The 13,894-nt window shown below is 37.2% G+C and overlaps 1 protein-coding gene across 3 annotated transcripts in view; it reads right to left on the minus strand.

Annotated features, from left to right (window-relative positions):
- The window catches only part of LOC131158010 (transcription termination factor MTERF2, chloroplastic), a 46,959-nt gene that overhangs the window by 14,140 nt on the left and 18,925 nt on the right, over positions 1-13,894 (minus strand). For 2 of the 3 annotated variants that reach the window (XM_058112556.1, XM_058112557.1), the window contains exons 4-5: positions 4,871-4,984; positions 3,926-4,105 (exon numbers count right to left, since the gene is read on the minus strand). In XM_058112556.1, the coding sequence (XP_057968539.1) occupies positions 3,926-4,105; positions 4,871-4,984 (294 nt within the window). The remainder of the gene's footprint in view (positions 1-3,925; positions 4,106-4,870; positions 4,985-13,894) is intronic. The other variant, XM_058112558.1, reaches the window with a different exon arrangement.

The raw sequence follows: 13,894 nt of genomic DNA on the forward strand, positions 1-13,894 counted from the left end.
TCTCAAGCCACTCTACAATGGAGGAGCTAAGGGATCTGAAATTGATGCCATCCACTGTAGGTCTCCAAGACTCGGAATCGGTGTAGAAGTATTTATAAAAATCACAAATACCTTTTCTAAAATCCTCTTCCTTGGTTAAGGTGACTTCCCCAATTTCAATGCTAAAAAGGTTGTTACTTCTACGGTGAGCATTTGTTGTCTGATGAAAGAATTTTGTATTACGGTCCCCCCTCTAAACCATAAAGCTCTAGGTTTCTACCTCCAAGATATTTCTTCAAGATTAATAACCTCATACAATTCATTTCTTTTGGCTCTCTGATCATCATTAAGACACTAGATTAATTCTTGCTCATCAATCTCTTTGATGCCATTAAGGATAACAATCTTCTTTGCTTGAACATTCCCAAAGGTATTTATGTTCCAAATTTTAAGATTTTATTTTATTCTTTTTAGCTTTGAGGTAAGCACAAAACTACCCTTCCCCGTGAGTAGAAGAAAATACCACCAAGTTTTCACTAACTCCCCGAAACCATCATGCTTTAACCACATATTCTCAAAGCAAAAGGGGGTTGGCCCCCATTTAACTACCCTAATGTCAAAGGAAATGGGGAAATGATCTAAGATGGGCCTAAGAAGAATACTCTAAATCACGCAAGGAAAATGAAGTTCCAATTCAATTGAAATTAGGAACCTATTGATCCTTGAAAAGGAAGGCGGCTCCATGGAGTTGGACCAAGTGAAGTTGTCACTTGCCACCAATGAAAGGGAGATCAATAAGGGCATTCACATTGATTAAGTCAAAGAATTCTCTCATGCTACTAGTTTCAAGGCTACCCCTAATTCTTTCATGAGGATATACAATCATATTGAAATTGCCTCCAATAACCCAAGGAGCATCCCATCCACTCCTTATCCCAAAGAACTCATTCCGAAAAAAAAGACCTACGGGGTCCTTCACCTAGGCCATACACCCTTGTGAAAATCCATTGAAAGTTACCGCTCGTGCTTTTGAACAAACAAGAGACTGAGAAGGAGTTTAAGGAGTGGTCCAACAATTCCACAACACTAGGCTTCCACAAGACTAGAATTCCCCCTACCTACTGCTCCAAGGGATATCCAATCACAAGCTTCTTGGCCCCAAAGTTCATTGATAAAAAATTACTCCATCATCTCCATCTTAGTTTCTTGCAAGTACACCACGTCACCCCTCCAATCCTTAAGAAAGGACTTGATCATGCTCCTTTTAACTTTGTCATTAAGACCCCTCATGATCTAGGAAATGATTTTTCTTAACATGATTAACACAAAGGCTCTGACTGCTGCATGCCTCTTCCATTTCTGAACATCCTCCTGCTTTTCCATATTTCATTGTGCATTCCAAGCACTTTAATTCCTTATTGGTATCCAACTGTTTGATACTTCCCACAGGTTTTTTGCGATTGCTTCCCAATTCCTCTCTTCTCTTCTTTCAATATCCTCAAACAACAGTAAGGCTCTGTCCTCAAACCCTTCGAAGGACATGCCTATGGTTTTGCTTACCTATTTCACCTTCTGAAGGACCCAAACAGATACCTATTTATGAGCGCCGTCTAAGTCCAAGTCATTCAAAGTTCAAAATTGGGCCTATCAACCGAATCCTTGGAATTGGGATTGACACCCAAAGTGTCATAGCCATTCCTGGAGGCTGGGACAAGGACTAGTCTTCCATTATCATTTGAAGAATTAGGAGGTTCCCTTTCCAAAACCATCTCCTCATAAGTTACAGCTCCCTATGAGGGGAAGTCCTGTAGGGGGATAGCTTTCCCAAAGTGGACTAACTTTTTGACAACTTCCAAAGAATCATCATGAAGCTTAAAGGGAGAAAAAGAGTTGGGATCGGACTTTGAGCAATCAAGTGGGATTGCAAGGCTGAAAAAAGTCCCCTTATCTATAGCTCCAAGGCTTGAGTTAAGGCCCACACCAACAACTTCAAACAAGACAAAGGTTTTGGGACTGCCTTTATCAAGCTTGAGGAAATCCAATGAGTCACCTGCAGCATGGCTCTTCTCCCTCACAACACTCGTAAAGGTTCATAAGCACTTACTCGTCTTCCCCTCCACCTATGGGTTAGGTGTCAAGCCACCATTCAGTAAAAGAGTAAAAGGCTTGCCACAATGAGAGCAAAGGTACATGGGACCTGTACTATTGAGAAATGGGTTCAAATCCATAGGGGAGGTCATCGGTTTCTTCTCCTCTTGCTGGAAAACTGGAGATGTTGGGCCTTTCTTTGTGGGCGAAAAAACAGGGCGTCCCAACTCAGCTATCAAGGAGGAGATCTTCATCCACTCTTTGATTCAAACCCCTTCGAAAATGCAAGGGTTATCCAATCACTGCTATTGGTCTCCATAAGGGCTAGGTAGTTCCCATACTTGTTTGAGTTCAACTTTAAAGTGAAGGTTCTATCCTTGTTCTTTGTTCGACGAAACCAATATTTCACTTGGGGTACAGATCTTTTCCAAGCCTAGAATTCTTCCCAAGATTCAAGAAACCATTTGAATTCAGCCAATTCTAGGAAGATAGAGATCCTTACTCCCCTACAGTATTTTGTGATTCTAAGAAAATTGGAACTTCCCCTTCTAAGACTAGGTCGAAAGACTTCCCTTCGACCATCACAATGCACTTCCCATCCCTCGGCACCATGACAAGGGAGGCAGCAAACAGAAACCAATCCAGAGAAGCTAGAGGACCAGGAGAGAGCTTGCAACATTAAGGAACGGCGAGAGAAAGGTCAAAGAGGAGGGCCCAGGACTTGACAAACAGAGGACTGCTCGACTAGGGCCTGTGGGAGTGAGAAGCCCACTCAAGTGTGAGGGAGTCAAGGTAGAACAAGTATGAGGAGAGGACAAGGGCTTGCGGTGGCAGGAGGAAATGTAGAGGTCTACTCGAGCAAGAGGTGAGTCGAGGACGAGCGGGAAGAGAGAGGGGAGTCCAAGTCATGCAGGAGAGGGAGCGAAGTCAAGCAAAAGAGCATCAAAGGAGCTGAGGTAGAGTGAGAGGAGAGTTGAGATCAAGCAAGAGAGGAGTTGAGGTCGTACATTCGGGAAGTCGAGGTCAAAAGGAATCTCCAATTCAGGCTAAGGCACAAGTAGAGGCCCTCCATTTTGACGGCGAAAGGAGACAACGAAGGGAAGCAGCAAGGGTAGTCAGTGAGGGAGATTAGCTTCGAGCATCATCACATTAATTTTTCTTTAGGTGCTTACAATGTCCGACAGCTGCTGGATTGGTCTAGCCCTTGGAGGGTATTTTTCAGAAAAGTCGTTTTCATAGGATAGATTCACAATGTGTCTTTTTCTACCTCCCAAAGCAATGGGAATGTTCGAGCGAATTTTTGTTTGTAACTTTTCTTGCAATTTTTCTCTTTGTTTGGGAAAAGAAAAACCTTGGCTGGAACATAAGCATGACCGCTTTTATGATACTTAGCCCAATAAACACTACTGCAAGGAACAAGGTAAAGGCTAAGCTAATTTCTAAAAGTATTAACCAAAATTTCACTGTTTTCCAGCATCACTTTTTTAATCTTAAATTGAATGCCCTTTTTATACTTACTTCACTCCAGAAAATAGATCACTCATTTTCAGTAAGATATTTGTCTCTTTTGGTAAAGTATCCATCTTTTTAAATATATTCTTGAATTTGTTTCCACATCTTACAATACTCCACCTGTAATGTTGTATATTGCTTATATCAATAACTACTATCAAGACTTCTTATTCTTCATTTAAATTAGGAAATTTTGTAGAGTGAATAAACTGTGAAGCACCACAGAGGCTTCAATATACTAGCTAAAGTACAAAAGAATTACCAGCAAATTGCTATGCTCTTTTGAGAAGATATAGAAACAAATGCTGCTGTACTGAACATTATCATGTTTATGCAAAGAACTTGCCTTGAGAAATTCATGTGGTTTCCGTAGCAGTAGCTGAGGACTAGTAGCGATGACCTGACCCATCTTGTTTCGAATGCCTAATTCAGCAAACTGTTCCAACATCAAGTTCAGCTTGCTAGTTGAAGAACCTAAAAAGAGCGGCCAGCTTTTAATTGCACGACTCACACTGACTTTTGGTACCTAACATTTTAAAAAAGTATTCTTTAGATCATTTTCCAATGCAAAGTAACTAACCCCCCTATATTTCATACTATTATGAATTTATGAGTATTGGAAACATAGAGCCAGATTACCAACTGCAAAGGTAAGCTTGCAGGGAAGCAGAAAGAAACATTTGAGCAGAATGGTTCACACACTCCCCCCCCCCCCCCCCCTCCCAAACAAAAAAAAAACTATAACTGCAGTGATAAAAATTCAAATGCTTAGGTAGAGTAGAAGGTGCTTGAGCCTGGACTCGAGCCTCCAGACCCACTGCTTTAGCAGGATGGAGTTCTGAGAGAAATATACAGTTAAATAGGGGAGACATATAGGAATAAATGACCAATCAATCTCATCGTTTTAAAGGACATGGAGTTACAAGCATATTAGTAAATACATCAGGCATTCTCTTGAAAAAAATAAAACAACCTTGCTACGCATAAACCAGCCAGTGAAATCATGCCATGCTCATTCTTTTCTTTTTTCTTACTTTTCTTTTTTTCATGCTATGCTCATTCAGTTTTGACACTATAAGTTCATAAAATCAAGGATATTTTTTATAACCTTCCTTCACAATTTAGACATGAGGAGATCCTTGAGGACCACAAGAGTATGCATGTAATACAAACAATATGGGCAAACTGCAGGCCAAAATCATTGAAGTGATGGTGGTCAAACATGCATGCAGAAAAAACATTTATTAGCAAGAACTTGGCCAAGCACAACATGGCCCAACAGAAACTCTACCTTCTGAACATCAAAGAAAGCAAGGATCTCCTCATAGTTTTCTTGAATACTTGTTGAAATAATCCAGGGGTACTTTACTAGCATCCTGCCAAGATCTTTATTCACAGCACCAACCTAAAGACAAGAAACGGAAAGATACTCAAATCATAAGAAAGACAGGTAATAACATGGCATCTCATCATCCATTCTACACCCAATATACAAAAAGAACATAATTATAGCCAATAATTATAGAGATGCTGCATATTAGTGTAGTAGTTTTGTAAATGAACTTATGGGAAAAGATCTATAAAAATTAAAATGAATTAATTCAGAATAAAACTCAAAAATAGTAGAAAAAAATTCATAGATAATAAGTATGTTTTGCTTTATCAGGCAAAATAACTATTAATGAGCATACACGATACATTAATAGGAGACAATATTCAACAAATATGACAAGAACTTACTAAAGTGGCCACAGCATTAACATAAACAATTAAACATCGTGACAAATGCTTCAAAATTCCAATTGTAGATGGAATTGTAAAATGGTTTTCCCACAACATTGTTCTTCATTGTAACTTGTGCACAGGCAAATTTATCCTAACTGTTATTTCTTCAGATTAATCATGACTTCATGCCAATTGCTGCAATTACTAGTCAACCATTATAGTGCATAGTCATTGGCTAAATGTGGACAGGATGAATTTGGGAGATTTGGCTCGATGTGCTTAATTGAGGGTCCCCTAAAATAAGCCTTTCACTTTAGCCTTTTCTCAAAAAGCTCAAATGTCCTCCATGTGTCACACGCTGTTTCTTAGTTCTTCCTAAAATGCCACGTCCCCGTGCCTATGTACAAGTAAATATCCCTTTCCTGTTGGTCAAAATATTACATGGAACACTATTGGAGGCTGGCAATCTTCCCATCCCTCACACACCCCACCCCCCCCCCCCCCCCAAAAAAAAAAAAACAGAACAAAAATGGAAAAAAAAAAAAAAAAAACACTGCGAATACCATCTCTTCTCCCAACAAACTCTTTAGCCCCTTAAACTTTTGTTAGAGAGTTGAAGTGCCCTACATGTGTCATCATACATATTGTTTTTTTCTTCCTCCTAAAATGCCACATCTACATTCTAGTGGACTAGTAAATACCCATCTTTATAAAGGTCATTTGATTATCCTGTCTTGGCATTCTCCATTTCTTATAACACTTCAATGTCAAGCATCTTAAAGGTGTCAAAAGGTCAAGTTGCACGCCTAGGGCTAACCTTGCAATGCAAGAGGATCCAGGATTTCAATTGAGCCAATGGCCTCAGAACCATAGATGAGAGAGAAAGGAGTCCTCATAGTACATGCTCAACAATGCAATATGCTCAAAGGGGGAAAGGGGGTTGTGAAGCTACGCTTCAGGATCATCATGAACCATACAACTTACCATGCTGTGGAGTATCCTATTAGTGGCTTTGGCTTGTCCATTTGCTTTCAGATAATAGGGAGTAGACTTGACATGTTCAAAATCATAAAAGGCTAAAACTTTTCTTGCTAAATGATTGGTCATGGCCAAGATCCATGTGTCTCCCATGAGATGGAAATTGATTGAACTGATTAAGATAAAATGCCCAAGCACGGAAGAGCCATGAACTCGTCAAGTTTTGAGGTTCCCCAGCAGATGCATAAATTTTATTGCCAGGGAGTTGATGAGCGAGGCAATTTTTAGAACAACTAAGAGAGTTATTCTCCAAGGTTGGCTAATAGTGCTTCATATGAATAAACTATTGGTCTCTGCCTTGGCTTGAGAGAGCCATTCTATGGGTTTGCTACAGTATGATATCTTATAAAGTTAACCTTCTTGCAAGTATCCCCTAACTTTCCCCTTGACAAGCTCAATGCCCTTGTAGTTGGTGAGAAGTATTGTGGTCTGCAGAAAGTCTATGTACAAGCACACCAATTCATCGAACCTCCTATAAAGCTGTATCTAAGGTTTTTTCCCCTTTTTTTTTTCCTACTAGTAAGTTGCATTCTAGATAATAGATGGCTCAACATGTTAGCAGAAGAATTCTAGAGTCAAGGTGTTTCTTGCCATGGAAGGCAGGAAGTATCCTGCCCTTTAAAAGCCATGATAAAGAAGGCAGCACCGGGGAGTTTGCCTTCTTTCTGGCAGGGAACAAGAACAAACACCATCAATCATTTTATTTCTTTCATTTTAATGGAGGAGGCTAAGAGTACTATTGGTAAAAAAAACCTTTCTATTTGCATGGAGAGGTGATTTTTTAAAAATAACGAAGAAGAATGATCACATTTTCTTTCCATATTGTGCTTGCAAAGGAGGAAAGTTACATTCTTTTCTATTCACAAAAACTGCAAATCCATGGGTCAAAATGTTCAGAGTCGCTAGTCATTTCCTTATGGTGAGATTGAAGGTGAATAGCTATGGGAGATTTATATCCTTAGAGAAGATCCCAAAAACAGGTTCTATGCAGATGATTTGTCCTGAAAGGCAAGAAGCATGGGGTTGGAAGGAGTTTTGGGAGGAATTGAAGAGCAGCGCAGAGGGTAACAGAGCTATTTTTGATGATCGACATGCCAATGCTACAATGTGTGGAAAGGCTAAAAATATCTATTCTAGGGTAATATTCAAATAAATAAATATTCATATTTTTTCAGGAAGCAAAAAATATTTTTATATGATTTATTATATTTTTCTCCATTTTTTGGAAAACTAAATGAACTTTTTGTAGTGTGTGTGTGTGTGTGTGTGTGTGTGTGTGTGTGTGTGTGTGTGTGTGTGTCTGTATCATGACATTTTTGGAGTCATTCTTAAATCAAAAGTGAGGATATGTTTAATGACTTATTTTATTTAAGGAATATTTTTTACATTTTTTTTATTTCTATTATAATTTTAAGTAATTAAAGAGGCAAGAATGAAAATATTAAAGAAAATTTTAAAAATTGAGAAAAAAAAAAGGTCAAAAAATACATAAATTATTTCATGCTTTCAAAGTCAAGCATTTCCTCTTTTGTTTGAAGGCAATCAGATAATCTAAGGAACCAAAAAAACAAAAAAGAAGAGAAGAAAAAATGAAAAAAATCAAAGGAGAGTGAAGCCCACTCTCACCATCAAGAGAGTGGGCCCCATCCCAGCCTTTTGTGTAATTTTTATTTTTATTTTTTGAATTTGTGATATTTTTTTCAAATTCTTCATTGAATTACCTTGCAACCCCCACTAGTTTGAGTTGTTTACCTTTTTTTCTAAAATTTGTGGGTATAGGGACAAAGGGTTGTCCTAAATTGTTGATAAGGATTGAAAGATTCGACCAAAAATGAAAAAAATTCTAAACCAGTGCCCTGTGCTGCCATTTCCTGGCTAATGAACCTTAAGGTCTCAGATTTTTTGTTGTTTAAGAAGAAAAAGATAACTGGAAATTGCCCATTGGAGAAGGATTTTCAAATAGAGGCTAGGAATCATTTGAAAATTTTGGTTACTAGGATGTTGTATTTAGGTGGCCTACTGTTCCACTTTGCTCAAAATGCAGATTATGCAAAACCTTTATGTATGCAACCAATAATCTTTTAATTGAATATGTTCCTCATGACTATAGTGCACTAAGAACCGCTCCTTTACAACAACAACAACAACAAAATGTTGGGAGGATGTTGCAGGCAATCAAGGTGTCTTGGAGAGAGAAAAGTGTGTATTGTATCAAATGGGTGGGGTGATCCACAAAGAAGGCAATTGATGGTAGAAAATGATATAAGGACAAGCATTACATTGTTCAATTGGTGTTCAACAACATTGCAAAAGTTTGACCACAATATACAACAACAACAAACCATGCCTTAAGTCCCACTACGTGGGATCAGCTACATGAATCATTTTTCGCCAATTTATGCAATCATGGGAATGTCTTGGCGAGAGAAACGTGTGCATTGTATCAAATGGGTGGGGTGATCCACAAAGAAGGCAATTGATGACAGAAAAGGATATAAGGACAAGCATTACATAGTTCAAATGATGTTCAACATTATTGCAAAAGTTGGACCACAATATATAACAACAACAACAAACCAAGCCTTAAGTCTCACCGGGTTGGGTTGGCTACATGAATCCTTTTCTGCCAATTTATGTGATATTGGAAATTTACTTCAACAGATTCAAAACTATTAAATCATAACTATCTCATTCCAAGTTACTTTAGGCCTTACCCTACCGTTTCTACTACCCCTCATAGTACTAATTCACTCTTCTTCACTGGCACACTATTTGGCCTATGTTGCAAGTGCCCAAACCACCTGAGTCGTCCCTCTCTTATCTTATCTTCTATAGAAGCTACGCCTAATTTACCGCGAATGTGTTCATTCCTTAATTTATTTTTTAATGTTATACCACTCATCCATCTTAGCATTCTCATCTCAACAACCTTTACTCTTTGGATATCTTGTTTCTTAGTCACTCAGCATTTTGATCCATATAGCATAGCTGGTCTTACAGCCGTTCTATAGAATTTTCCTTTTAATTTTAAGGGTATTCAACAATCACACGGCACACTTGAAGCACTTCTCCATATTACCCAACCTACTTTAACTCTATGCAATCATCTTCAATTTCTCTTTCAGCTTGCATAATCCAAGGTATCAAAATCTACTAGTGCTATTTATTTCTTCGTCATCAAGTTTAACTTTATCTCCTATATTCCTCCTACTATGACTAAAATTACATTGCATACGTTCTTTCTTATTTCTACTTATCCTAAAGCCTCTAGATTCCAAAATTTTTCTCCACAATTCTAACTTAGATTCTACTCCACTCCTAGCTTCATCAATCAAGACAATATCATAAACAAACAACATATACAATGGAACCTCATTTTGGATTCCTCATTTTGGATTACTCCTAGTAAGTTCATCCATCACTAATGCAAAAAGATAAAGGCTTACATAAGATCCTTGATGTACACCTATTGTGTTTGGAAATTCCATATCCTCTCCACCTATAGTCCTAATGCTAGTCATTACTCCATCGTACAAATCTTTAATGACATCAGTATACCTACTACAAACACCATTTTTTTCTAAAACCCACCATAGAACTTCCTTGAGTACCCTATCACACGCTTTCTCTAAGTCAATGAATACCATATACAAGTCTCTCTTCTTTTTCCTAAACTTTTCCATTAATCTTCTTAAAAGATATATAGTTTCTGTAGTAGATCTCCCAAGCATAAAACCAAATTGATTTTTTGAGACCTTTGTTTCTAACCTTAATCTTTGTTCAACTACCCTTTCCCACAATTTCATTGTATGACTCACAAGTTTAATTCCACGATAGTTATTACAATTTTTTAATATCTCCTTTATTTTTGTACATACGTATTAAAGGGCTTTTCATCCATTTGTTTGGCATTTTCTTAGTTTTTATAATTGTATTAAATAAATTAGTTAATGAAATAATTCCGTTATCACCTAAGTATTTATAAACTTCAATTGAAATGTTATTCGGTCCTATAGCTTTTACGTTTTTCATCTTTTTTAATACAAGCTTAGCTTCGTTAACTCTAGTTTTGCGAATAAATCTCATATTTTTAACCTTTTTCTCATTTGTCAATTCTAAGTTTAAGCCTTCTACTTGGTTTTCATTAAATAGCGCACTAAAGTAATTTCCTCATTTTTTAAAGTCTTCTTCCATAACCAAGGCAATATCAATCTCACTTTTTATACATTTTATATTACCTAAGCCCTTACTCTTTCTTTCTCTCACTCTAGCAAGTAGCAAGTTTAAATATGTTTCTTTCCCATTCTTTTGTATCTAATCTAGCATATAGATTATTAAATGATATATGTTCAGCTTCACTAATGGCCTTTTTTGCATCTTTTTCTCGCCACTTTATACTTTTCAAAGTTTTCCATGCTCTGCCCAGAGTGAAGGTCATTTGTCTGGTCTATATGGAATTTCGTTTATATGGAACCATTGAATTAGCCAAAACAGGAGTTTATAGCCTTTCTTTAATGGGTAGGGGTACTATCTTGACACATGTGACCACTCAGAATCCACCGATTTTCTATCATGAAATTGAGCCATGTCACATATCAAGGCATTAACTGCTCTAAGCTAACAGCATGACCTGGATTCAAGTACTGAGACTGAGAGACAAAGAAGTCTTGAGATCTTATCCCACCACCAACTTTCTTTACTATCAAAGAATCTTCCTCTTGATTCACCTAAAATCTCTTCTACAATCTTTTTAATAGAGCCAGCTATCCTACTCCAAAGAGTGTTTGTGTCTACAACATCCTCCATTGTCTAATCACTATCTTTGATCATTTTATCTTCAAATTTTATTATATTTTCTTTTTTTAGGTTCCACCATCTAGTTTTCTTGCACAGATTTATTTTATCCCTTCTCTTTCATGTTTTAATGCATATATCTAGCATTAAAACTCTATGTTGTCAGTTAAGCTTTCACCTAGGATAACTTTACAATCCTTACATGATATACAATCTATCCTCCTAGTTAAGAAAAAAATTATTTGAATTTTATTTTGACTACTTTTGAAGGATATTAGGAGTTCTCTCTTCTTAAAGCAATTATTTATTGTAATAAAATCATATGACTTGGCGAAGTCTAAGATCATATCCAACGACTCATTTTTATCTCCATATCCATATCCTCCATTGATCATCTCATAACTTTTATTATCCCTTCCAATGTGTCCATTCAAAAATGCTCCTATGAATATTTTCTCAATTCCTAATTTCCCTTGTATAATACTATCCATATTTTCCCAAAATTGTCTCTTAAGGATTTTTGCTAAGTCTACTTAAGGAGCAAAAGCTCTAATGACATTTATTATCTCTTGGCCTAAACCATCTTGATTTTTATGATTCTATCCCCTACTCTTTCGACATTTACAACGCTATCTTTTAAGTTTTCGTCTACAATAATTTGCACTCCATTCTTATATTTTTCTTTTCTAGTGTACCAAAGTTTGAATCCTGATTTTTCAATTTCTCTAGCTTTCTCCCCTACTTGCTTAGTTTCTTTAAGGCATATTGAATTAATTTCTCTTCTAATCATTGAGTCCACAATCTCCATGCTTTTACCCATAAGTATCCCAGCGTTCCAAGTTGTTAATCTAATCCTAGCCTCCTGAACTAACTTCTTTGCCTACCCACGTCCAAAATGATGCAGGAACCCTCGCATATCTAACATCATACCCAAGCACTGGCATAGCGCGTGGCTTCAAGGTGATGACTTAGCCCACCCTCACCCACTTTTCGCTACACCAAGTGTGGCGTAAGTGCAATGCATCACTCGTAGGGGACACCCTAGCAAATATTCGATAGGGATTCATCATAGTGATCTAACAAGTTTAATGTTGGCTGTCAGCTACCTAATGCAACCCTCCTTTACCTAGGCTTGGGACTAACTGTGTGGAAAGATTAGGACATTAAGTACATCATAGGCGGAGTTTCGGACCAGAAAATGTGGTCCAAAATTCTTACAGATAATGTACATGACATGAAGACTACAAGATCAACTATAAGGCCACATTATCCACATATTTCTTGGACTCCATGTGTGATGCACACTATTACCTTGCCATGAAGAATAGATGTGTAGCCAAGAACATTTAATATGATGAGATTTCATATGGGGAACGTTGTTGGACAAACTATGTTGCAGATTATGCTTCATTATATGCAATTTCATAGTGAATTACTCAATGAGTTTAGCAACTTTCAAATGACTAAGAGACACTAAAATTGCTTGGTTGCCATAGTTCATTGATAGTCATGCTCAAGAGATTAAAGCTGATAAAAAGAAGTGTCCAAGCCATGATCACTAGTGCTGCATGAGCTTATTATAAACAAGATGATATTAGGAAAGCTATGCACGTGAAAGATATTATTCTAAATGATGTTTAAGGGGAAGATCCATTTTTCATATTTATCCTTCTTTCATCCCTCACAGTAAATTTGAGGTGGTACGGGGCTCTCGAATCCATTTTTGGAAAGACCCTTGGTTGGATAATGCACCTTATCCAATTCATTCCCTCGTCTTTATTGACTGAGCTTTGAGCAAAATAAAGCTATATCTTTCTTTGTTGCGGATTTGTGTAGCCCGCTAGTTTCCTAGAATCTCCATTTTAGGAAACCTCTTAATGATAGGAAGCTGGTAGAGCTATCTCTTTTGTATCTTTATTAAATGGGAGTAATCTTTCATCAGGGAGGGATGTTCAACCTTGGTCTTTGGATCTAGGAGTGCTTTCTAATAAATCTTTTTTGTAATTTTGATTCACTCCAATTCTTCTTTCCTACTCTATCATTTCATCTGGAAGGTTAAGGCTCCTCCAAAAATTAGGGCTTTCACTTGGATGGTTGTGCTCAATAAAATTAATACTACTAACTTGTTGCAAATTAGGACACCTTTGAAAGCTCTCTGTCCCAATGTATGTGTGCTCTGTTACAAAAATTCTGAGATGGCTTCTCATCTTCTTTTGCACTATGAATTTTCTTGAATGATTTAGAATAAGCCTTTTCGTATTTCTGGAGAGAGCTGGGTTTGCCCTTCTTCGTTTGGTGAATTGTTAGCTATTTCTTTCATAGGCGCTGGCAGGAGAAAGGATAAGGCAATCCCATGGAAGTGGGGAATACTCGCAGTTCTATGGGGGGTTATGGTTGGAGTGTAATGCAAGGATATTCAATGGGAAGAAATTAAATTGGGTGCTGGTTTAAGAAAAAATTCAGTATTTGGTCTTACTGCGGTTGCTGGTTTGAGTTTTTTCAGAGGAATTAGTTCCCATGAGTAACATAGAGATTGAAGGACCATTTTGGAATACTGATTTTTTATTTTTTGGTACCTTTTAGTTGTTTTTCTCTGCATTGTTCCAGGCCTTTTTTTGGGAGATGTCTCATTCTCCCTCATGTAAATTCTCTTCCCATTAATGAAATATTCTTTTGCTATCAAAAAAAAAAAAAAGTTGATCACCTTTATCTTTTACTCGTCTTATCTATGAAATGCTTCAAGCTGATAAACCTATTT

The sequence above is a fragment of the Malania oleifera genome, chromosome 6 (assembly GCF_029873635.1).
Source record: "Malania oleifera isolate guangnan ecotype guangnan chromosome 6, ASM2987363v1, whole genome shotgun sequence".
Taxonomy (NCBI): Eukaryota; Viridiplantae; Streptophyta; class Magnoliopsida; order Santalales; family Ximeniaceae; genus Malania; species Malania oleifera.